This window comes from Salmo trutta, chromosome 32 (assembly GCF_901001165.1).
Source record: "Salmo trutta chromosome 32, fSalTru1.1, whole genome shotgun sequence".
Taxonomy (NCBI): Eukaryota; Metazoa; Chordata; class Actinopteri; order Salmoniformes; family Salmonidae; genus Salmo; species Salmo trutta.
In genome coordinates this window covers 39,256,547-39,279,624 of record NC_042988.1, presented here as the reverse complement: position 1 = coordinate 39,279,624, position 23,078 = coordinate 39,256,547, and the positions used below count along the sequence as shown (strand labels likewise).

The following is a 23,078-nucleotide window of genomic DNA, read 5'->3' as shown; positions in this document are numbered from 1 at the left end:
CTGTCCACACCAAACACTGAGCTGCTGCCTTTCTGGCTCTCTGCCTCCCTGCTCACCAAGCCAGGCCTGTCCACCCCAAACACTGAGCTGCTGCCTTTCTGGCTCTCTGCCTCCCTGCTCACCAAGCCAGGCCTGTCCACCCCAAACACTGAGCTGCTGCCTTTCTGGCTCTCTGCCTCCCTGCTCACCAAGCCAGGCCTGTCCACACCAAACACTGAGCTGCTGCCTTTCTGGCTCTCTGCCTCCCTGCTCACCAAGCCAGGCCTGTCCACACCAAACACTGAGCTGCTGCCTTTCTGGCTCTCTGCCTCCCTGCTCACCAACCAGGCCTGTCCACCCCAAACATCCAGGACATGGAACAGCAGTATCTGACTGAATAATGTGGCACAGGCAGGAGGAATAACAGAACAGTTACTAATACAGGACCGATACCATGTCACAGGCAGGAGGAATAACAGAACAGTTACTAATACAGGACCGATACCATGTCACAGGCAGGAGGAATAACAGAACAGTTACTAATACAGGGCTGATACCATGTCACAGGCAGGAGGAATAACAGAACAGTTACTAATACAGGGCCGATACCATGTCACAGGCAGGAGGAATAACAGAGCATTTACTAATACAGGGCTGATACCATGTCACAGGCAGGAGGAATAACAGAACAGTTACTAATACAGGGCCGATACCATGTCACAGGCAGGAGGAATAACAGAACAGTTGCTAATATAGGCCCGGCTCCAGGCACAAGCGACATAAGTGGCCTATTTTTTATTTTGAAGAACTCAGTCAGGGTCTCAACATCCTATCGAGAGTTAGAATAGTAGAATACACCAGGTGCAATTTCAAAATGTGGCCCTGACCTCCAGTGGCCCTGACCTCCAGGGATCCTCCATTGATTGTTTGTCACTCACTCAAATATCATATTTAACATGACAGTTCTGGAAAAATGTGTAGAATTGTTGAAAATTAGCTTTAAAACTGTAAACATTTCTCTCTGCCCCGTGGAAAAATGTGTAGAATTGCAGGAAATGAACTTTAAAATGTGTTTTTCTTTCTGCTGTCAAAATGTTTTAATGTGAAGTGGTGGCCCCCCAACAAAATCTTAGAGCCCCCTAAAGGCTAGTAGTCAAAGAAATACCTCTCTGTCCTCCCCCACTGCCGTGACATCCTTTAGTAAGAACCAATAGACCTCAAATCAAAGTTTATTCGTCACGTGCGCCGAATACCTTACAGAGAAATGCTTACTTACAGGCTCTAACCAATAGTGCAAAAAAGGTGTTAGGTGAACAATAGGTAAGTAAAGAAATAAAACAACAGTAAAAAGACAGGCTATATACAGTAGTGAGGCTATAAAAGTAGCGAGGCTACATACAGACACCGGTTAGTCAGGCTGATTGAGGTAGTATGTACATGTAGATATGGTTAAAGTGACTATGCATATATGATAAACAGAGAGTAGCAGCAGCGTAAAATACGGGGTGGTGGGTGGCGGGACACAATGCAGATAACCTACTATGATATCACAGCCTTTATGAACAGAGGAACAATCCTCATAATCTAGGACTTTTGAGCTTCTAGAATGAGTTTTCTTTGTGCCAACAACATGAAGAACTGGACTCTATCCCTCCTCCACTGCCATCCTTTAGTAAAGACTGCAAGGCTTCAAATACATCCTTGAATCATTAAAAATACTTTATCTTTGCTTGATTGAGCTTGCCTGGATGCTGATCCTTAATGAACCAATAGAATAGAAAGTCCCAAAAACGCAAATCCTATCTGGCAGACTAGAGCAGACGCTCGTTAAGTATTTGAAGGATTTGGAAGTGTTTTGAATCGAGGTCTGCAGGCTGCTAGTTTCTATAGTCCTTTGCGCTCGCACTCGCTCTCTCCGAGGTTACCCTTCAGTGTGTCTGTACATGAGAGCCCCTGGGGGTGTTGAATTCATTATAGCAGCTCAGAGGGCTCAAATTAAAGGAGCCAATCAAAGGAAGTATGAGAGGGAAATGGAACAGGCCAGATAAAATGTTTCAGTGAGAAAGAGGAGGCTGGAGGGAGAACCAGGGAGGGAGGCCTTGTCTTTTCAGAGAACAATAAAGAAAGACGATTACACACACAAACACACTCGCGCGCACACACACGTTTAAGTGCTGTAAGGGGGAATGAGGCTGGAGGGAGAAGCAGAGGTTTTTTATTTTCTTTGTAGAATAAAGGAGGATAAATGATTTCCACTCCCATCCCAGACAAAATAAATACCTCCCAATGGAACGGAACCAGACAAAATAAATACCTCCCAATGGAACGGAACCAGACAAAATAAATACCTCCCAATGGAACGGAACCAGTCAAAATAAATACCTCCCAATGGAACGGAACCAGTCAAAATAAATACCTCCCAATGGAACGGAACCAGTCAAAATAAATACCTCCCAATGGAACGGAACCAGACAAAATAAATACCTCCCAATGGAACGGAACCAGACAAAATAAATACCTCCCAATGGAACGGAACCAGTCAAAATAAATACCTCCCAATGGAACGGAACCAGTCAAAATAAATACCTCCCAATGGAACGGAACCAGTCAAAATAAATACCTCCCAATGGAAAGGAACCAGTCAAAATAAATACCTCCCAATGGAACGGAACCAGACAAAATAAATACCTCCCAATGGAAAGGAACCAGACAAAATAAATACCTCCCAATGGAAAGGAACCAGACAAAATAAATACCTCCCAATGGAAAGGAACCAGACAAAATGAGGTCAGGGTCTGAAAGATAAATGACTCTTTGTACCTGTGGGACATTCATCAATGACTCCATCCTCCTGTATTCACCCACTCTGTGATCAGTAGTTAATGACTCCATCCTCCTGTATTCACCCACTCTGTGATCAGTAGTTAATGACTCCATCCTCCTGTATTCACCCACTCTGTGATCAGTAGTTAATGACTCCATCCTCCTGTATTCACCCACTCTGTGATCAGTAGTTAATGACTCCATCCTCCTGTATTCACCCACTCTGTGATCAGTAGTAAATGACTCCATCCTCCTGTATTCACCCACTCTGTGATCAGTAGTAAATGACTCCATCCTCCTGTATTCACCCACTCTGTGATCAGTAGTTAATGACTCCATCCTCCTGTATTCACCCACTCTGTGATCAGTAGTAAATGACTCCATCCTCCTGTATTCACCCACTCTGTGATCAGTAGTTAATGACTCCATCCTCCTGTATTCACCCACTCTGCACACCTGTCTTCTCACATGAAAATAAGTGATTCCAGTGCATTGCCACCAGCTGATGATGACCTGGGGAAATCACCTCACAATCACAACTGACATGTAAAACGATGTACCCCCCTGACTTTATTTCTCAAGAAAAGCAAAATGTTTCTTTTTTTTGGTTTCTATTTTTTAACATTCTCTCATTGGTTCACAAGAAGCACTCAAACCACAGATTTATAGTGTGTGTGTGTGTGTGTGTGTGTTATGAACAGACGTCATACTGTAACCACAGCAGAACTGTTATGTCATCAGAGGAATGTATGGGGACTGGAGAGGACATGGAGATAATGATAACCGTACAGCTAGTCTGTTAATCAGATCAGCCAGGAGAGGGAGGAGAGCCAGAGGTACCAACAAGTCTTTGTATGAAGGAGAACACCTACTGTAGCCTGATATCCTTTACACTATTCTGGTGTTCTTCTTCCTGTCTGTCTTCCTGTCTTTACTGTAGTGGGGTGTGTCATCTGTCTTACTGTCTTTACTGTAGTGGGGTGTGTTCTCTGGCTTCCTGTCTTTACTGTAGTGGTGTGTTCTCTGTCTTCCTGTCTTTACTGTAGTGGGGTGTGTTCTCTGGCTTCCTGTCTTTACTGTAGTGGGGTGTGTTCTGTCTTCCTGTCTTTACTGTAGTGGTGTGTTCTCTGTCTTCCTGTATGTGACTGAATTGGAGCTGTTGATGTAGCACAGAGTAGTATGACCTGCTCCTGTAGACTCAGGAATAACCCTGACACACACACTTCCTTCTCAGTGCCCCTCAGCCCCATTTTCCAATTAGCTCACACTACAAGGAGAGAGAGAGAATGGAGTGAGAGAGAGGGAGACTTTTCAAAGTGTTTCTTACATGGAAGTAATGTAATATGTGTGGTATGTTAGATCATCAGATCAGTGTAGGCTGATACTTAGTGTAAACTACCGCTGTTGTTGTTCTGAACTCTGAGAGTCTAGTTTGACTGGACCACCAGACACACTCAAAGCCCCCAGCTGTCACACAGCCATGTTGACATTCTCAACCCCGTTATTATGTACTTATGGTATTGTGTCGGGGTCAGGAGTTGGTTGGCCACCTGTGTCTCTGTCAATCATGTCAGGAAGCTTTAGTGGATGTTTTTTAAGGAGATCTGGACTGTAGTGGACTCTGCTGTGCTGGACTGTAGTGGCCTGTGCTGTGCTGGACTGTACTGGACTCTGCTGTGCTGGACTGTACTGGACTCTGCTGTGCTGGACTGTAGTGGACTCTGCTGTGCTGGACTGTAGTGGACTCTGCTTTATGTAGTCATCCTACCAGTCAACAACACTCTACCACTGTTTACAAAGCTGTGTGTGTGTCAGATCCCCTGTCAATGCCTTACATAAGAACCAAGACCGAAAGAGGACCGAGACCGAAAGAGGACCGAGACCGAAAGAGGACCGAGACCGAAAGAGGACCGAGACCGAAAGAGGACAGGGGGAGAGAGGAATCAACATGAGCAGGTCTCCTGTGGGGAGTGTTGTGGTTTATCTTCCTCAGAGGGGAACTGTGTGTATCACTACACGTGTGTGTCAGTCATTTGGAGGGACAGGAGTACGTTGTTTTACATGTCAGTTGTGATTGTGAGGTGATTTCCCCAGGTCATCATCAGCTGGTGGCAACGCACTGGAATGACTTATTTTCATGTCATTATAAACTCTACAAAAAAAGAAATGTCCTCTCACTGTCAACTGCGTTTATTTTCAGCAAACTTAACATGTGTAAATATTTGTATGAACATAAGATTCAACAACTGAGACATCAACTGAACAAGTTCCACAGACATGTGACTAACAGAAATGGAATAATGTGTCCCTGAACAAAGGTGGGGTCAAAATCAAAACTAACAGTCAGTATCTGGTGTGGCCACCAGCTGCATTAAGTACTGCAGTGCATCTCCTCCTCATGGACTGCACCAGATTTGCCAGTTCTTGCTGTGAGATGTTACCCCACTCTTCCACCAAGGCACCTGCAAGTTCCCAGACATTTCGGGGGGGAATGGCCTTAGCCCTCATCCTCCGATCCAACAGGTCCCAGACGAGCTCAATGGGATTGAGATCCGGGCTCTTCGCTGGCCATGGCAGAACACTGACATTCCTGTCTTGCAGGAAATCACGCACAGAACGAGCAGTATGGCTGGTGGCATTGTCATGCTGGAGGGTCATGTCAGGATGATCCTGCAGGAAGGGTACCACATGAGGGAGGAGGATGTCTTCCCTGTAACGCACAGCGTTGAGATTGCCTGCAATGACAACAAGCTCAGTCCGATGATGCTGTGACACACCGCCCCAGACCATGACGGACCCTCCACCTCCAAATCGATCCTGCTCCAGAGTACAGGCCTCTGTGTAACGCTCATTCCTTCGACGATAAACGCGAATCCGACCATCACCCCTGGTGAGACAAAACCGCGACTCGTCAGTGAATAGCACTTTTTGCCAATTCTGTCTGGTCCAGCGACGGTGGGTTTGTGCCCATACGCGACATTGTTGCCGGTGATGTCTGGTGAGGACCTGCCTTACAACAGGCCTACAAGCCCTCAGTCCAGCCTCTCTCAGCCTATTGCGGACAGTCTGAGCACTGAAGGAGGGATTGTGCGTTCCTGGTGTAACTCGGGCAGTTGTTGTTGCCATCCTGTACCTGTCCGGCAGGTGTGATGTTCGGATATACCGATCCTGTGCAGGTGTTGTTACACATGGTCTGCCACTGCGAGGACGATCAGCTGTCCGTCCTGTCTCCCTGTAGCGCTGTCTTAGGCGTCTCATAGTATGGACATTGCTATTTATTGCCCTGGCCACATCTGCAGTCCTCATGTCTCCTTGCAGTATGCTTAAGGAACGTTCACGCAGATGAGCAGGGACCCTGGGCATCTTTCTGTTGGTGTCTTTCTTTCAGTTCCTGCCAATATCAAGCAACTTTGCACAGTCATTGAAGAGGAGTGGGACAAAATTCCAAAGGCCACAATCAACTCTATGCAAAGGAGATGAGTCGCGCTGAATAAGGCAAATCGTAGTCACACCAGATACTGACTGGTTTTCTGATCCACGCCCCTGCTTTTTTTTAAAGGTATCTGTGACCAAGAGATGCATTTCTGTATTCTCAGTCATGTGGAATCCATAGATTAGGGCCTAATGAAGTTATTGCAATTTACTGATATCCTTTATATGAACTTTAACTCAAAAATATATATTTTGAAATTGTTGCATGTTGCGTTTTATATTTTTGTTCAGTTTAATTCAATCTCTGTGTTCACCTTGCAGTATTATAATTCCATCTCTGTGTTCTACCTGCACCATTATAATTCCATCTCTGTGTTCTACCTGCACCATTATAATTCCATCTCTGTGTTCTACCTGCACCATTATAATTCCATCTCTGTGTTCTACCTGCACCATTATAATTCCATCTCTTGTGTTCTACCTGCACCATTATAATTCCATCTCTGTGTTCTACCTGCACCATTATAATTCCATCTCTGGTGTTCTACCTGCACCATTATAATTCCATCTCTGGTGTTCTACCTGCACCATTATATTTCCATCTCTGTGTTCTACCTGCACCATTATAATTCCATCTCTGTGTTCTACCTGCACCATTATAATTCAATCTCTGTGTTCTACCTGCACCATTATAATTCCCTGCTTGCATGGAATAACAATATAGAGTATCAACCTTGGTCTACCAGTGAGGCGGATCCTTTATCTTACTGTAACATCTAGATGTCTCTGTCTACCTGAAACAATTATCATTCCCTGCTTACATGGAAAATATCTACCTGTAAGATGGTCCCCACTCCCTTTCCTTAACATCTCTGTTTTCTGCATGGAACCCATCTAAGCCTGCCTCTAGCTCTCCTTTGCATTGAAAACATCAACCTTCATCTACCTGTGAAGATGGCTGTTTGCCATACTGTTAGATCTAGTGCTCTCAGGCAGGGCTGTGTTTCAATAGCAGCAGTAGTTATCTTCCTATCTCATCTACTTCATGTGTTCTGTATAAGCACTTTGTGAAAAAAGGCATTATAATATCGGTTAGATTGATACTCACTCTGATGCTCTCTGTGTGTGTGTGTGTGTGTGTGTGTGTGCGCCTGTCTGCATGCGTGAGTGTCTTTTTGCTGCATATGCTGATAACGCTGAGCCACCACTCCTGGCCCTGTGCACTGTTTTGCTCCGTCCCGCTAAGTCTCTCTCCTCCAGTCCGTTCCCCTCAGGGCCAGACCCTGTTTTACTGAACGTTCAGAAAGGTTGGCAGAACCAGGAAGGTAACCTCTGGTGTCAGCCAATCAGTGCCCAGGGAACTGGTGTCAGCCAATCAGTGTCTAGGGAGGGAGTTAGTGGACCTGAAGAGCGACTGCACTGACCTTGGTTTAACAGGCTACACAGTGATGTAGGGAATCACAAATGACTTTCCAAACTCTAGTGGTTTACACATTATGGAGTGTAGATACTGAAGGATTTTTCACCCTAGAACACATTGTTACCATTGCAGGGTATTATAATTGGATAACTACAGCAGAGTAAGGTACAGTACTATGGACCTGCCAGCAGTATGGACAGGGACTGAGGAAGCAGGGGGACTGCTTGGAGTAGCTGCCTATACACACCTGTCAGACTGGGACTAGACTAATTGGAAGAAACCCTGGAAGGAGGATGAGAGGGAGGAAGAGGAAGGAGGAGGTGTGGATGGGAGATGTCAAGCCTGTTCCGTGTTTATAGTAATGGTTGCATTGTCATTGTAGAGAGAAGACTGGGCATGTTATTCTGTATATATAGTGTACGTTGTTATTCCTTATCCACACACACCTCTGTTTCCATCACAGGAGGTTGGTGGCATCTTAATTGGGGAGGATGGGCTCGTTGTAATGGCTGGAGTTGAATGAGTAGAATGGTATTGCATTTGTTTGATGCCACCCCATTTACTCCATTCCAACTGTCCTCCTCTCTGCAGCCTCCACTGTGCTTTCTATGTAATACTATGCAGAAAGACCACAGCATTATTTCAGTCCTCTGCAGTCTCTCTCTCTCATTCCACCTACATAATCAATGGCACCCCCTCCCTCCCTCCCTCCATATTCCTCTCCTCCCCTGCTACAGTCATTGATAACAGAACATGTTGAAAAGCACTGTAGGTGGACTATTGATTCAACATGGTTATTCTAGAAATTGAGAAGTGCTGTGTACCTACGATTGTTTATTGTGTGTGTGTGTGTGTGTGTGTGTGTGTGTGTGTGTGTGTGTGTGTGTATTTATGGCCACTCTAGTAGTATGTCAGTTCTACTGCTATTGTCTGTTTCTCCTCTAACAAACTCCCCTCCCTTCTCTCTCTTTCAGTCCATCATGGAACAGTTCAACCCCTGCTTGCGGAACTTCGTTGCCATGGGGAAGAGCTATGAGAAGGCCCTATCCAGTGAGTGTTCTAATCTTCCTCTCCTCTAATCTGTTTCTGTGGCCTGTTATTCTCCTCTCTCCTCTGTTTGTCGTCTGTTCTTCACCTCGCTCTCTCTTTCTCCTCTCCTCCCACTCCTCTCCCTCTTCTCTCCAGGTCTAGGCAGCCAGTCACCAGCCTCCTGCTCTCTCTCTCCTCTCCTCCCACTCCTCTCCCTCTCCTCTCCAGGTCTAGGCGGCCAGTCACCAGCCTCCTGCTCTCTCTCTCTCCTCTCCTCCCACTCCTCTCCCTCTCCTCTCCAGGTCTAGGCAGCCAGTCACCAGCCTCCTGCTCTCTCTTTCTCCTCTCCTCCCACTCCTCTCCCTCTTCTCTCCAGGTCTAGGCAGCCAGTCACCAGCCTCCTGCTCTCTCTCTCCTCTCCTCCCTCTCCTCTCCAGGTCTAGGCAGCCAGTCACCAGCCTCCTGCTCTCTCCTCTCCTCCCACTCCTCTCCCTCTCCTCTCCAGGTCTAGGCAGCCAGTCACCAGCCTCCTGCTCTCTCCTCTCCTCCCACTCCTCTCCCTCTCCTCTCCAGGTCTAGGTAGCCAGTCACCAGCCTCCTGCTCTCTCTTTCTCCTCTCCTCCCACTCCTCTCCCTCTCCTCTCCAGGTCTAGGTAGCCAGTCACCAGCCTCCTGCTCTCTCTCTCTCCTCTCCTCCCACTCCTCTCCCTCTCCTCTCCAGGTCTAGGCAGCCAGTCACCAGCCTCCTGCTCTCTCCTCTCCTCCCACTCCTCTCCCTCTCCTCTCCAGGTCTAGGTAGCCAGTCACCAGCCTCCTGCTCTCTCCTCTCCTCCCACTCCTCTCCCTCTCCTCTCCAGGTCTAGGCGGCCAGTCACCAGCCTCCTGCTCTCTCCTCTCCTCCCACTCCTCTCCCTCTCCTCTCCAGGTCTAGGCAGCCAGTCACCAGCCTCCTGCTCTCTCCTCTCCTCTCCTCCCACTCCTCTCCCTCTCCTCTCCAGGTCTAGGCAGCCAGTCACCAGCCTCCTGCTCTCTCCTCTCCTCCCACTCCTCTCCCTCTCCTCTCCAGGTCTAGGTAGCCAGTCACCAGCCTCCTGCTCTCTCCTCTCCTCTCCTCCCACTCCTCTCCCTCTTCTCTCCAGGTCTAGGCAGCCAGTCACCAGCCTCCTGCTCTCTCCTCTCCTCCCACTCCTCTCCCTCTCCTCTCCAGGTCTAGGCAGCCAGTCACCAGCCTCCTGCTCTCTCCTCTCCTCCCACTCCTCTCCCTCTCCTCTCCAGGTCTAGGCAGCCAGTCACCAGCCTCCTGCTCTCTCCTCTCCTCCCACTCCTCTCCCTCTCCTCTCCAGGTCTAGGTAGCCAGTCACCAGCCTCCTGCTCTCTCTCTCTCCTCTCCTCCCACTCCTCTCCCTCTCCTCTCCAGGTCTAGGTAGCCAGTCACCAGCCTCCTGCTCTCTCTCTCTCCTCTCCTCCCACTCCTCTCCCTCTCCTCTCCAGGTCTAGGTAGCCAGTCACCAGCCTCCTGCTCCCAGTCTCCTTTGTGCCGTCTCATTTAAAGAAAGATGATATTTGTCATCCTGACACCGTAGCAGTCACACAGCCAGTCTTATCATCTGGTCTGCAGCCCCTGGCACAGCCTCAGGAGGGAGGGTATTTCCCAAATGGTATCCTATTCCCTACATAGTGCACTACTTTAGACCGGAGGGAATAGGATGTTGTTTCAGAGCAAAGCAGCAGTACAATCAACAGCTGGGTCCTAATCAGAGCAGAGATGGAGCACTGTGTACCTCTGGAGTGATAGACAGTTCACTATAAAAGATCTGATAGACAATGGAAGTGTGTGTGTTTGCTCACTCCTTGGTTTTACTAAAGAGGTGAAGGAGTTTTGGAGAGCAGACGAGTACAGATGGCCTTACCACACAGAGGACAGAATGTAGTTGAACCTAACTTGCTCAGATATCTCTCACTTTGTACTGTAGGTCGGGTCTGTCAACACCTCAATACACACCACTGACACAAGAACACATTACCTGACAGAAGAGTCTATCACTGTCTCCTCAACACTGAATATATCCAGATAACTTGGTGAGATAATAATCCATGAAGGAGTCTGCCCTCTGCAGTGGGATAATAATCCATGAAGGAGTCTGCCCTCTGCAGTGGGATAATAATCCATGAAGGAGTCTGCCCTCTGCAGTGGGATAATAATCCATGAAGGAGTCTGCCCTCTGCAGTGGGATAATAATCCATGAAGGAGTCTGCCCTCTGCAGTGGGAATAATAATCCATGAAGGAGTCTGCCCTCTGCAGTGGGATAATAATCCATGAAGGAGTCTACCCTCTGCAGTGGGATAATAATCCATGAAGGAGTCTGCCCTCTGCAGTGGGTTAATAATCCATGAAGGAGTCTGCCCTCTGCAGTGGGATAATAATCCATGAAGGAGTCTGCCCTCTGCAGTGGGATAATAATCCATGAAGGAGTCTGCCCTCTGCAGTGGGATAATAATCCATGAAGGAGTCTACCCTCTGCAGTGGGATAATAATCCATGAAGGAGTCTGCCCTCTGCAGTGGGATAATAATCCATGAAGGAGTCTGCCCTCTGCAGTGGGATAATAATCCATGAAGGAGTCTGCCCTCTGCAGTGGGATAATAATCCATGAAGGAGTCTGCCCTCTGCAGTGGGATAATAATCCATGAAGGAGTCTGCCCTCTGCAGTGGGATAATAATCCATGAAGGAGTCTGCCCTCTGCAGTGGGATAATAATCCATGAAGGAGTCTGCCCTCTGCAGTGGGTTAATAATCCATGAAGGAGTCTGCCCTCTGCAGTGGGTTAATAATCCATGAAGGAGTCTGCCCTCTGCAGTGGGATAATAATCCATGAAGGAGTCTGCCCTCTGCAGTGGGTTAATAATCCATGAAGGAGTCTGCCCTCTGCAGTGGGATAATAATCCATGAAGGAGTCTGCCCTCTGCAGTGGGTTAATAATCCATGAAGGAGTCTGCCCTCTGCAGTGGGATAATAATCCATGAAGGAGTCTGCCCTCTGCAGTGGGTTAATAATCCATGAAGGAGTCTGCCCTCTGCAGTGGGTTAATAATCCATGAAGGAGTCTGCCCTCTGCAGTGGGTTAATAATCCATGAAGGATTGGGTGGACACATGCTGTAAATCCATATGGTTGTGTTCGTCAGTAGTAAGTAACAAAGCTTTAGTCTGAGCCTCAACGGCCCATAGGGCAGGAGTCTGTCTTGTTTTTGTAATGTGAGGTAGCTTGATGTACAAGTTCACCACCTGGAAAGGGCTCTTCTGTTGGCTGGGGATATAGGAGTCCATTTGGAATTCTGCATGTCAAGGGAGTTGCGTCCTAACCCTGAGGTAGATGGTGTCCTCTCTATGCTAAGGTAGCTAGGAAGTGGTGGATCACTACCCTGTCTGACCCTTCTCTCCCCCAGCCGCTGTCTGCTGCCCAGTCATGGACCCTAATCCTCTGTTCTGTCCCTCTTCATTACGGTGGTCCTGTCTGTCCCTCTTCATTACGGTGGTCCTGTCTGTCCCTCTTCATTACGGTGGTCCTGTCTGTCCCTCTTCATTACGGTGGTCCTGTCTGTCCCTCTTCATTACGGTGGTCCTGTCTGTCCCTCTTCATTACGGTGGTCCTGTCTGTCCCTCTTCATTACGGTGGTCCTGTCTGTCCCTCTTCATTACGGTGGTCCTGTCTGTCCCTCTTTATTACGGTGGTCCTGTCTGTCCCTCTTCATTACGGTGGTCCTGTCTGTCCCTCTTCATTACGGTGGTCCTGTCTGTCCCTCTTCATTACGTTTATATCAGTTACTAATCAATCACCTTTAGAGATGAAACAAACCTACTCAATCCTCATCTTATCTCCATTCTACTGTCAATCAATACAGCTAATACAAACCACTGCTCCAGCTCTTACACAAGGCAGGCTGGAACAAGTCTTCCAATCCAGAACAATAGCCATCTGAACCCAGAATCCCCTACCAGCTGTGCTGGGCTGGATATGACAAGTGAGGAGTTGGACAAGCGGGCCAGAGTTAGCCACCGCTGCTGCCAGTCAGTCAGTCAGTCTGCTTGTCCACTGTCAGTGATGATGGATAGTGGGCTGGTTTGTTCATGTTCAGTCAGACTCGGGCCAGAGTTGGCCACTGCTTCTGTCTGGCTGCTTGGGGAGCAGCAGGTTGCCAGGCAGCAGTGGTGTCTGACTCTGGCCCCCTCTGCTTCTCACTTCTCACAGCCTGTCAGTCCCCTGTGAATGTTGACAGCCACAGCAGCAGGTCTGGTCTAGGTTGAATCCAGCTAGCTGCACTCGACAGGCCATAATAACACGTTGTTCAGGATCCAGCTAGCTGCACTAGACAGGCCATAATAACACGTTGTTTCAGGATCCAGCTAGCTGCACTAGACGGGCCATAATAACACATTGTTCAGGATCCAGCTAGCTGCACTAGACAGGCCATAATAACACGTTCAGGATCCAGCTAGCTGCACTAGACAGGCCATAATAACACGTTGTTCAGGATCCGGCTAGCTGCACTAGACAGGCCATAATAACACGTTGTTCAGGATCCGGCTAGCTGCACTAGACAGGCCATAATAACACGTTGTTCAGGATCCGGCTAGCTGCACTAGAAAGGCCATAATAACACGTTGTTCAGGATCCAGCTAGCTGCACTCGACAGGCCATAATAACACGTTGTTCAGGATCCAGCTAGCTGCACTAGACAGGCCATAATAACACGTTGTTTCAGGATCCAGCTAGCTGCACTAGACGGGCCATAATAACACATTGTTCAGGATCCAGCTAGCTGCACTAGACAGGCCATAATAACACGTTCAGGATCCAGCTAGCTGCACTAGACAGGCCATAATAACACGTTGTTCAGGATCCAGCTAGCTGCACTAGACAGGCCATAATAACACGTTGTTCAGGATCCGGCTAGCTGCACTAGACAGGCCATAATAACACGTTGTTCAGGATCCAGCTAGCTGCACTAGACGGGCCATAATAACACGTTGTTCAGGATCCAGCTAGCTGCACTAGACGGGCCATAATAACACGTTGTTCAGGATCCAGCTAGCTGCACTAGACAGGCCATAATAACACATTGTTCAGGGTCCAGCTAGCTGCACTAGACAGGCCATAATAACACGTTGTTCAGGGTCCAGCTAGCTGCACTAGACGGGCCATAATAACATGTTGTTCAGGATCCAGCTAGCTGCACTAGACGGGCCATAATAACACGTTGTTCAGGATCCAGCTAGCTGCACTAGACAGGCCATAATAACACGTTGTTCAGGATCCAGCTAGCTGCACTAGACAGGCCATAATAACACGTTGTTCAGGATCCAGCTAGCTGCACTAGACAGGCCATAATAACACGTTCAGGATCCAGCTAGCTGCACTAGACAGGCCATAATAACACGTTCAGGATCCAGCTAGCTGCACTAGACAGGCCATAATAACACGTTGTTCAGGATCCAGCTAGCTGCACTAGACAGGCCATAATAACACGTTCAGGATCCAGCTAGCTGCTTCCTTTCTGCCTGTCCCCAGTGAGTGACAACAACAACCTGGGAGGATGGTGAACTGTCCATCAATCTAGCTGTGTTAGATGAGAAAGTAATAATTACCAGTCAGTAGTGATGGCTGGCAGTAGAGCTGGTTTGGTTAGGAGGTGAATTATCCACCAATATGTGTTACAGATGGGGCCTGTGCCTGCAGCCGCCCAGGAGCGACGTGACACACCATTACTACTGTAGCATCGTCCTCTCTCCACATGACACACACCATTACTACTGTAGCATCGTCCTCTCTCCACATGACACACACCATTACTACTGTAGCATCGTCCTCTCTCTCCACATGACACACACCATTACTGCTGTAGCATCGTCCTCTCTCTCCACATGACACACACCATTATTACTGTAGCATCGTCCTCTCTCTCCACATGACACACACCATTACTACTGTAGCATCGTCCTCTCTCTCCACATGACACACACCATTATTACTGTAGCATCGTCCTCTCTCTACATGACACACACCATTACTACTGTAGCATCGTCCTCTCTCTCCACATGACACACACCATTACTACTGTAGCATCGTCCTCTCTCTCTACATGACACACACCATTACTACTGTAGCATCGTCCTCTCTCTACACATGACACACACCATTACTACTGTAGCATCGTCCTCTCTCTCTACATGACACACACCATTACTGCTGTAGCATCGTCCTCTCTCTCCACATGACACACACCATTACTACTGTAGCATCGTCCTCTCTCTCCACATGACACACACCATTACTACTGTAGCATCGTCCTCTCTCCACATGACACACACCATTATTACTGTAGCATCGTCCTCTCTCTCTACATGACACACACCATTACTACTGTAGCATCGTCCTCTCTCTCCACATGACACACACCATTACTACTGTAGCATCGTCCTCTCTCTCCACATGACACACACCATTACTACTGTAGCATCGTCCTCTCTCTCCACATGACACACACCATTACTACTGTAGCATCGTCCTCTCTCTCCACATGACACACACCATTACTGCTGTAGCATCGTCCTCTCTCTCCACATGACACACACCATTACTACTGTAGCATCGTCCTCTCTCTCCACATGACACACAGCATTACTGCTGTAGCATCGTCCTCTCTCTCCACATGAGGATGCGTCCGACCACTTCTGTGTGTGTGTGCTGCTTTATAGGCTACGGAGTTGCCCTCCATCTCTCTACCTCTGACCCTGATCTCATGTTGTTCTTCCTCTGTCCCCAGATGTGACGTTTGCTGCTAAGGGCTACTTTGATGCCCTGGTGAGGATGGGAGAGCTAGCCAGTGAGAGCCAGGGATCCAAGGACATGGGTGAGTAGTAGCCTATCAGCTGTCCGGATGTTGTGTCCTGCCCGTCCCTGGACCTAAAGGGCTATTCAATGCTGGCCAAAGCTTGTCTTAATGTTTGTACTGTAAGTCAGTTTGTCCGTGTCTATCAGCTGCCACATATCTCTTTCCCTCCCTGGGCCTAAAGGAGCGGTTAACTGGGCTCTCCTGCTGGCCAACACACACACTGTCACTTCCTGTGTTTGTGTCACAGTAATGTCAGGTCTGTAGAGAGATGACCCAGTCTTTGTTTTCCACGCAGGCAGCATTGTGGGGTCACTCATACACCCTAAAAAGAAAAGCTTCCTGGAATATCTTTTAGGGATTCCTCAAATTGAACTGTGGGGGGAACCTCTAAGTTCTTCAAAGAACCCCCTTAATGGTTCCTCAAATAACCTTTTTTTTACCCCACCACTATTATTATTAATATGCATAACAACAACAATAACTAAATATTTTTGTGTTTTATGATTTTAGTGGAAAAGCAGAATGAATAAATCTAAATATGGTAAACTCCCAGCAGAGCCCCAAGTCCAATCAGTTTATCCTCTGGCGTGTTGATGTGTTGGTAACCTTGGTATCCACAGCCAGAATGAGTTTTCAGTGCACGGTGATGGAACAGCTTTCCTGTTCTATTCATCAGAGGTGTAGGGAGGGTGAAGTCTGTGAAAACAAAAATATGAATTATACAGATGAGTAACAAAACGTGCACATGAACACCCCCCCAGCTGGTCAAATCCGGAAACTCATTTCGAAAACAAAACGTTTTATTTCAGTGAAATACGGAACCGTTCCGTATTTTATCTAACGGGTGGCATCCCTAAGTCTAAATATTGCTGTTACATTGCACAACCTTCAATGTTATGTCATAATTATGTACAATTCTGGCAAATTAATTAGGGTCTTTGTTAGGAAGAAACACAGTTCGCAACGAGCCAGGCGGCCCAAACTGTTGCATATACCCTGACTCTGCTTGCAGAACTCAAGAGAAGTGACACAATTTCCCTAGTTAATATTGCCTGCTAACATGCATTTCTTTTAACTAAATATGCAGGTTTAAAAATATGTACTTGTGTATTGATTTTAAGAAAGGCATTGATGTTTATGGTTAGGAACATTGGTGCAACGACAGTGCTTTTTTCGCAAATGCGCATGTTAAATCATCACCATTTTGGCGACGTAGGCTGTGATTTGATGATAAATTAACAGGCACCGCACTGATTATTTGCAACGCAGGACACGTTAGATAAACTAGTAATATCATCAACCATGTGTAGTTAACTAGTGATTATGTGAAGATTGATTGTTTTTTATAAGATAAGTTTAATGCTAGATAGCAACTTACCTTGGCTCCTTGCTGCACTCTCGTAACAGGTGGAAGAGATGCAGAAAAGGAGAGAGAGAGCGAGAGGAGACGTCTTCTGCAAATTAGATCTCAAAAAGTCCTTTCATTTTGTGACAGACAGCAGCTTGGTGGATTTGATTCAGTTCCACTCAAAAGTGGATTGGTTTCAGCTCAGAGGGGATGTATAGGTGTGTGTGTGTCTGTGTGCTTGCATACGTGCATGCCTCCTTCCTTCTGTCCTGGTCCATTTATAAAGGTCTATAGATCCACAGGTTGACCAGAGCTGCTGCCCTCAGATACAATAGTTGTCGTGGCAACAGCTGGCGGTCCCGATGTTTTATCTCCACTCTGGGGACATCAGTCTCTGTGAAGACATCAGTGTCTGTGATAGGATTCTCCTCTCCTTGATCCATGTACAACAAGCTGTTGATTCTGACAGGTTTTCATGGCTCTATTCTGTAGGGTGTAGTAGGACAGCTGGGGGGGTGTTCTGTAGTAGGACAGCTGAGGGGTGGTGGTGTTCTGTAGTAGGACAGCTGGGGGGGTGTTCTGTAGTAGGACAGCTGGGGGGGTTTTGTAGTAGGACAGCTGGGGGGGTGTTCTGGAGTAGGACAGCTGGGGGGGTGTTCTGGAGTAGGACAGCTGGGGGGGTGTTCTGGAGTAGGACAGCTGGGGGGGTGTTGTTCTGGAGTAGAACAGCTGGGGGGGTGTTCTGTAGTAGGACAGCTGGGGGGGTGTTCTGGAGTAGAACAGCTGGGGGGGTGTTCTGGAGTAGGACAGCTGGGGGGGTGTTCTGTAGTAGGACAGCTGAGGGGGGTGTTCTGTAGTAGAACAGCTGAGGGGGGGGTGTTCTGTAGTAGGACAGCTGAGGGGGGGGTGTTCTGTAGTAGGACAGCTGAGGGGGGGTGTGTTCTGTAGTAGGACAGCTGAGGGGGGGGGGTGTTCTGTAGTAGGACAGCTGAGGGGGGGGTGTTCTGTAGTAGGACAGCTGAGGGGGGGGGTGTTCTGTAGTAGGACAGCTGAGGGGGGGGGTGTTCTGTAGTAGGACAGCTGAGGGGGGGGTGTTCTGTAGTAGGACAGCTGAGGGGGGGGGGTGTTCTATAGTAGGACAGCTGAGGGGGGGGTGTTCTGTAGTAGGGAAAGCTGAGGGGGGGGTGTCTGTAGTAGGACAGCTGGGGGGGGGTGTGTCTGTAGTAGGCAGCTGAGGGGGGGCGTGCTCTGTAGTAGGACAGCTGAGGGGGGGTGGTGTTCTTGTAGTGTCAGGACAAGCTGAGGGGGGGGGTGTTCTGTAGTAGGGACAGCTGAGGGGGGGGTGTTCTGTTAGTAGGGCAGCAGCTGGGGGGTGTTCTGTAGTAGGGCAGCTGGGGGGGTGTTCTGTAGTAGGACAGCTGGAGGGGTGTTCTGTAGTAGGACAGCTGGGAGGGGTGTTCTGTAGTAGGACAGCTGGGAGGGGTGTTCTGTAGTAGGACAGCTGGGAGGGTGTTCTGTAGTAGGACAGCTGGGAGGGGTGTTCTGTAGTAGGACAGCTGGGAGGGGTGTTCTGTAGTAGGACAGCTGGGAGGGGTGTTCTGTAGTAGGGCAGCTGGGAGGGGTGTTCTGTAGTAGGGCAGCTGGGAGGGGTGTTCTGTAGTAGGGCAGCTGGGGGGGTGTTCTGTAGTAGGGCAGCTGGGGGGGTGTTCTGTAGTAGGGCAGCTGGGGGGGTGTTCTGTAGTAGGGCAGCTGAGGGGGGGGTGTTCTGTAGTAGGGCAGCTGAGGGGGGTGGTGTTCTGTAGTAGGGCAGCTGGGGGGGGGTGTTCTGTAGTAGGGCAGCTGGGGGGGGGGGGTGTTCTGTAGTAGGACAGCTGGGGGGGGGGGTGTTCTGTAGTAGGGCAGCTGGGGGGGGGTGTTCTGTAGTAGGACAGCTGGGGGGGGGGGGTGTTCTGTAGTAGGACAGCTGGGGGGGGGGGGTGTTCTGTAGTAGGGCAGCTGGGGGGGTGTTCTGTAGTAGGGCAGCTGGGGGGGTGTTCTGTAGTAGGGGCAGCTGGGGGGGGGGGTTCTGTAAGGTGTAGTAGTACAGCGTTGTTGGGGCTTCCCTGAGCCAATCAGTCAGCCAGAGGGAAAGACATGAAAGTGATGTGTGGATGTTTTATTCAGTAAAAGGGCTTTTCATTTTACATTTACACGTTAGTCATTTAGCAGACGCTCTTATCCAGAGAGACAGTTAGTTAATTCATCTGACGAGGGCTAGGTGAGACAACCACATACCTCAGTCATAGTAAGTACATTTTTCCTCAAAGTAGCTATTAGCAAAGTCAGCTCTAGTGGGGGAAAGTGGGAGTGTTAGTTCATGAAAGGTATGTTTTTTGTGGGGAAGGATAAGAGGGGGGGTGCTGTGGGATTTTCCACACCACACTCACACACACAAGTACACAGACACACACACAGCCCTGAGCCTTTAGAGGTTTCCCATTGATTTCAAGGTGTTGACATGTGTGGGAATCAGACCATATCTCATACCATTTACCCAGCTCAGACCCTCTCTACAGGAACACAATGTCTGTCCCATAGAGGTGTCTGTCTCCAGGATAGGTATGTGTGTGAAACCAATCCACTCTTCTCCATAGGTTTTCTCAATGGATTAAACTATATATTTGAAATGATTCATTCGTGTATGTGTGTGTGTGTGTGTGTGTGTGAGAGAAATCAAAGTGTGAATAGTTCCAACACATCAACATGTTTTTGATAATACCACTACGTAACTGTTCCAATTTCTACTCCATCCTACGTGTAGACCACACCCACTTTCTCCTGTAGTTGTAGCTCTCTCTCTAGGGAGACCACACCCACTTTCTCCTGTAGTTGTAGCTCTCTCTCGGTAGACCACACCCACTTTCTCCTGTAGTTGTAGCTCTCTCTCGGTAGACCACACCCACTTTCTCCTGTAGTTGTAGCTTTCTCTCTAGGGAGACCACACCCACTTTCTCCTGTAGTTGTAGCTCTCTCTCTAGGTAGACCACACCCACTTTCCCCTGTAGTTGTAGCTCTCCCTCTAGGTAGACCACACCCACTTTCCCCTGTAGCTGTAGCTCTCTCTCTAGGTAGACCACATCCACTATCCCCTGTAGTTGTAGCTCTCTCTAGGTAGACCACATCCACTATCCCCTGTAGTTGTAGCTCTCTCTTGGTAGACCACACCCACTATCCCCTGTAGTTGTAGCTCTCTCTCTAGGTAGACCACACCCACTATCCCCTGTAGTTGTAGCTCTCTCTCTCTAGGTAGACCACACCCACTATCCCCTGTAGTTGTAGCTCTCTCTCTAGGGAGAACACACCCACTATCCCCTGTAGTTGTAGCTCTCTCTCTAGGGAGACCACACCCACTATCCCCTGTATTTGTAGCTCTCTCTCTAGGTAGACCACATCCACTATTCCCTGTAGTTGTAGCTCTCTTTAGGTAGACCACACCCACTTTCCCCTGTTGTAGCTCTCTCTCTAGGTAGACCACACCCACTATCCCCTGTAGTTGTAGCTCTCTCTCTCTAGGTAGACCACACCCACTATCCCCTGTAGTTGTAGCTCTCTCTCTAGGGAGACCACACCCACTATCCCCTGTAGTTGTAGCTCTCTCTAGGGAGACCACACCCACTATCCCCTGTAGTTGTAGCTCTCTCTCTCGGTAGAACACACCCACTATCCTCTGTAGTTGTTGCTCTCTCTCTCTAGATAGAACACACCCACTATCCCCTGTAGTTGTAGCTCTCTCTCTCTAGGTAGACCACACCCACTATCCCCTGTAGCTGTAGCTCTCTCTCTCTAGGTAGACCTCACCCACTATCCCCTGTAGTTGTAGCGCTCTCTCTAGGGAGACCACACCCACTATCCCCTGTAGTTGTAGCTCTCTCTCTAGGGAGACCACACCCACTATCCCCTGTACTTGTAGCTCTCTCTCTAGGGAGACCACACCCACTATCCCCTGTAGTTGTAGCTCTCTCTCTCTAGGGAGACCACACCCACTATCCCCTGTAGTTGAAGCTCTCTCTCTCTAGGTAGACCACACCCACTATCTCCTGTAGTTGTTGCGCTCTCTCTAGGGAGACACCTACAGTCAGAGGTGAGGCACCTCATGCTAGGGGTTTCCTGTTCCACTGCTACAGGGGAGTAGAGCATCAATAGGGCCTGTAACAGCATGTTTGTTCTTTAATCTCTCTCTCTGGCGTGTCTGGTGTGTGTCCAGGTGTGTGTGTTGCGCTGTGGTACGTCGACTGCCTGGGGGTGTTCTGTATTTTTCAGTGTGTGTTTAGTGGCTGTTAGTCTGTTAAAGCCGTTGGGTTCATTATGAGACTGACTGTAAATGGTTCCACCTACACATCTAAGACAAGGCAGCTTTTACTGTCATTCTCTCTCTCTCTCTCTCTCTCTCTCTCTCTCTCTCTCTCTCTCTCTCTCTCTCTCTCTCTCTCTCTCTCTCTCTCTCTCTCTCTCTGTCTCTCTGTCTCTCTCTCTCCTCTGTCTCTCTCTCTCCTCTGTCTCTCTCTCTCCTCTGTCTCTCTCCTCTGTCTCCTGTCTCTCCTCTCTCTCTCCTCTGTCTCTCTCTCGCGCTCATCATGCTTGAAGCGTGTACTGAAACTGCTTTCAGAGATAATGTTCTCTCATCATGCTTAGTGTATATTTGCCTTTTAGAGATAATGTTCTCTCATGCCATTTTATTATCAGAACATCAGATATTCCACAGGTTGGTTCCGTACAGGTTTCATTACATGAACATTATATCATCATATAAATTATAGTCCTCAGCTTTACATAAATATATGATAAATCATAGAATAATGTGACTTTGACTGGTGTGTGTGACTATATAGTGTGTGTAACGTTTGTGTGTGTATTCCCTGTGCCAAAGGAGACTGTGGTCCCTCCACCCCCACACACTCATTCCCCTCCTCGGCTTGGTCTAATCATCCCGTCACTCTCCCTTCCTCCCACTCTCACACGCCTCACACTCCATCTCTTTCTCTCATCTTTCTTTCCCTCCTCCCAACTCTCTCCTTTCCTGTCCTCGCTCCCACATCTCTTCTTTCTTCTTCTCTCTCCCTCCCCCAGCTTTCTTCTCCTCCTCCCCAGGTTCTCCCTCTCTTCTCTCACTCCTCTCTTCTCCTCCTCCGTTCTTCTCTTCTCTCCCTCCTCTCTTCTCCTCCTCCTCTCTTCTCTCCCTCTCCAAGCTCTCTTCTGTCCCACATTCCTCTCCTTCTTCGACTCCTCCTTCCATCCCTCTTTCATCCATGTCTTCCTCTCCTCCCCTAATTCCCTCCTCTGTAGAAGGGTAAGAATATGCTTAACAGACACTTAGTACAATGGTGGCATTTCCATCCACATATCTCAGTCATAGTAAATGCATTTTTCCTCAGTAAAGTAGCTATCAGCCGAGTCACAGCTAGTAAAAGGAGGGGAGACGGTGTGCTGTGGGATTATTCAAGGTGCTCTTTGACGAGGTAGTGTTTCAGAAGATGGACTCTGCTGTTATTTATTATCAACTAAAGTGACACGCCATGTTTTAGTTTTATTTATTAGACTTTAGAAGCCAGCACACAGCCTGTGTCTCAAATAGCACCCTATTCCCTATACAGTGCCCTACTTTTAACCAGGGCCCATAGGGTGCCATAGGGCTCAGGTTGAAAGTAGTGCACTATATAGGGTGTCATTTGGGACGCAATGTGTGTAATTTCTGATGCTCAGTGAAATACTGAGCTCCATTTCCCCGGTATACCCCCCTGCTCAGGTGAAGAGTTCAGAGCTCTTCTCTGCTCTGCTCTGGGCTCGTTGCTCCGCCCTACCAGCTGCCCTACATGGTTAGCCTCAGTTTCACTACATTCTGAAGCTATGAGACACACAGGATTGGATTAACCATACAAATAGAATTACTAGATTGGGTAATTAGCCTCTCAGTTGAGGATACCTGTTCTAATAATACTATTTCTATGGGTTTAACCCCCTACATTGAGTCCTTTAAACGCCTACAATGGAATATTGATTTCATCCATTAGGTTTGAAGGTCCAATGCAGCTGTTTTGATCTCAATGTCTAATAATTTCTGGGTAACAATTAAGTATTAATAGCTTCTTAAGAGCTTCAAAGAGCAATTTCACAAGCAAG

General features: G+C 48.2%; 1 protein-coding gene across 5 annotated transcripts in view; it reads left to right on the top strand.

Annotated features, from left to right (window-relative positions):
- LOC115171883 (brain-specific angiogenesis inhibitor 1-associated protein 2) overlaps nucleotides 1-23,078 on the top strand; it is a 132,194-nt gene that overhangs the window by 27,029 nt on the left and 82,087 nt on the right. For 4 of the 5 annotated variants that reach the window (XM_029729073.1, XM_029729075.1, XM_029729072.1 and 1 more), the window contains exons 2-3: nucleotides 8,629-8,704; nucleotides 15,506-15,592. In XM_029729073.1, the coding sequence (XP_029584933.1) occupies nucleotides 8,629-8,704; nucleotides 15,506-15,592 (163 nt within the window). The remainder of the gene's footprint in view (nucleotides 1-8,628; nucleotides 8,705-15,505; nucleotides 15,593-23,078) is intronic. The other variant, XM_029729076.1, reaches the window with a different exon arrangement.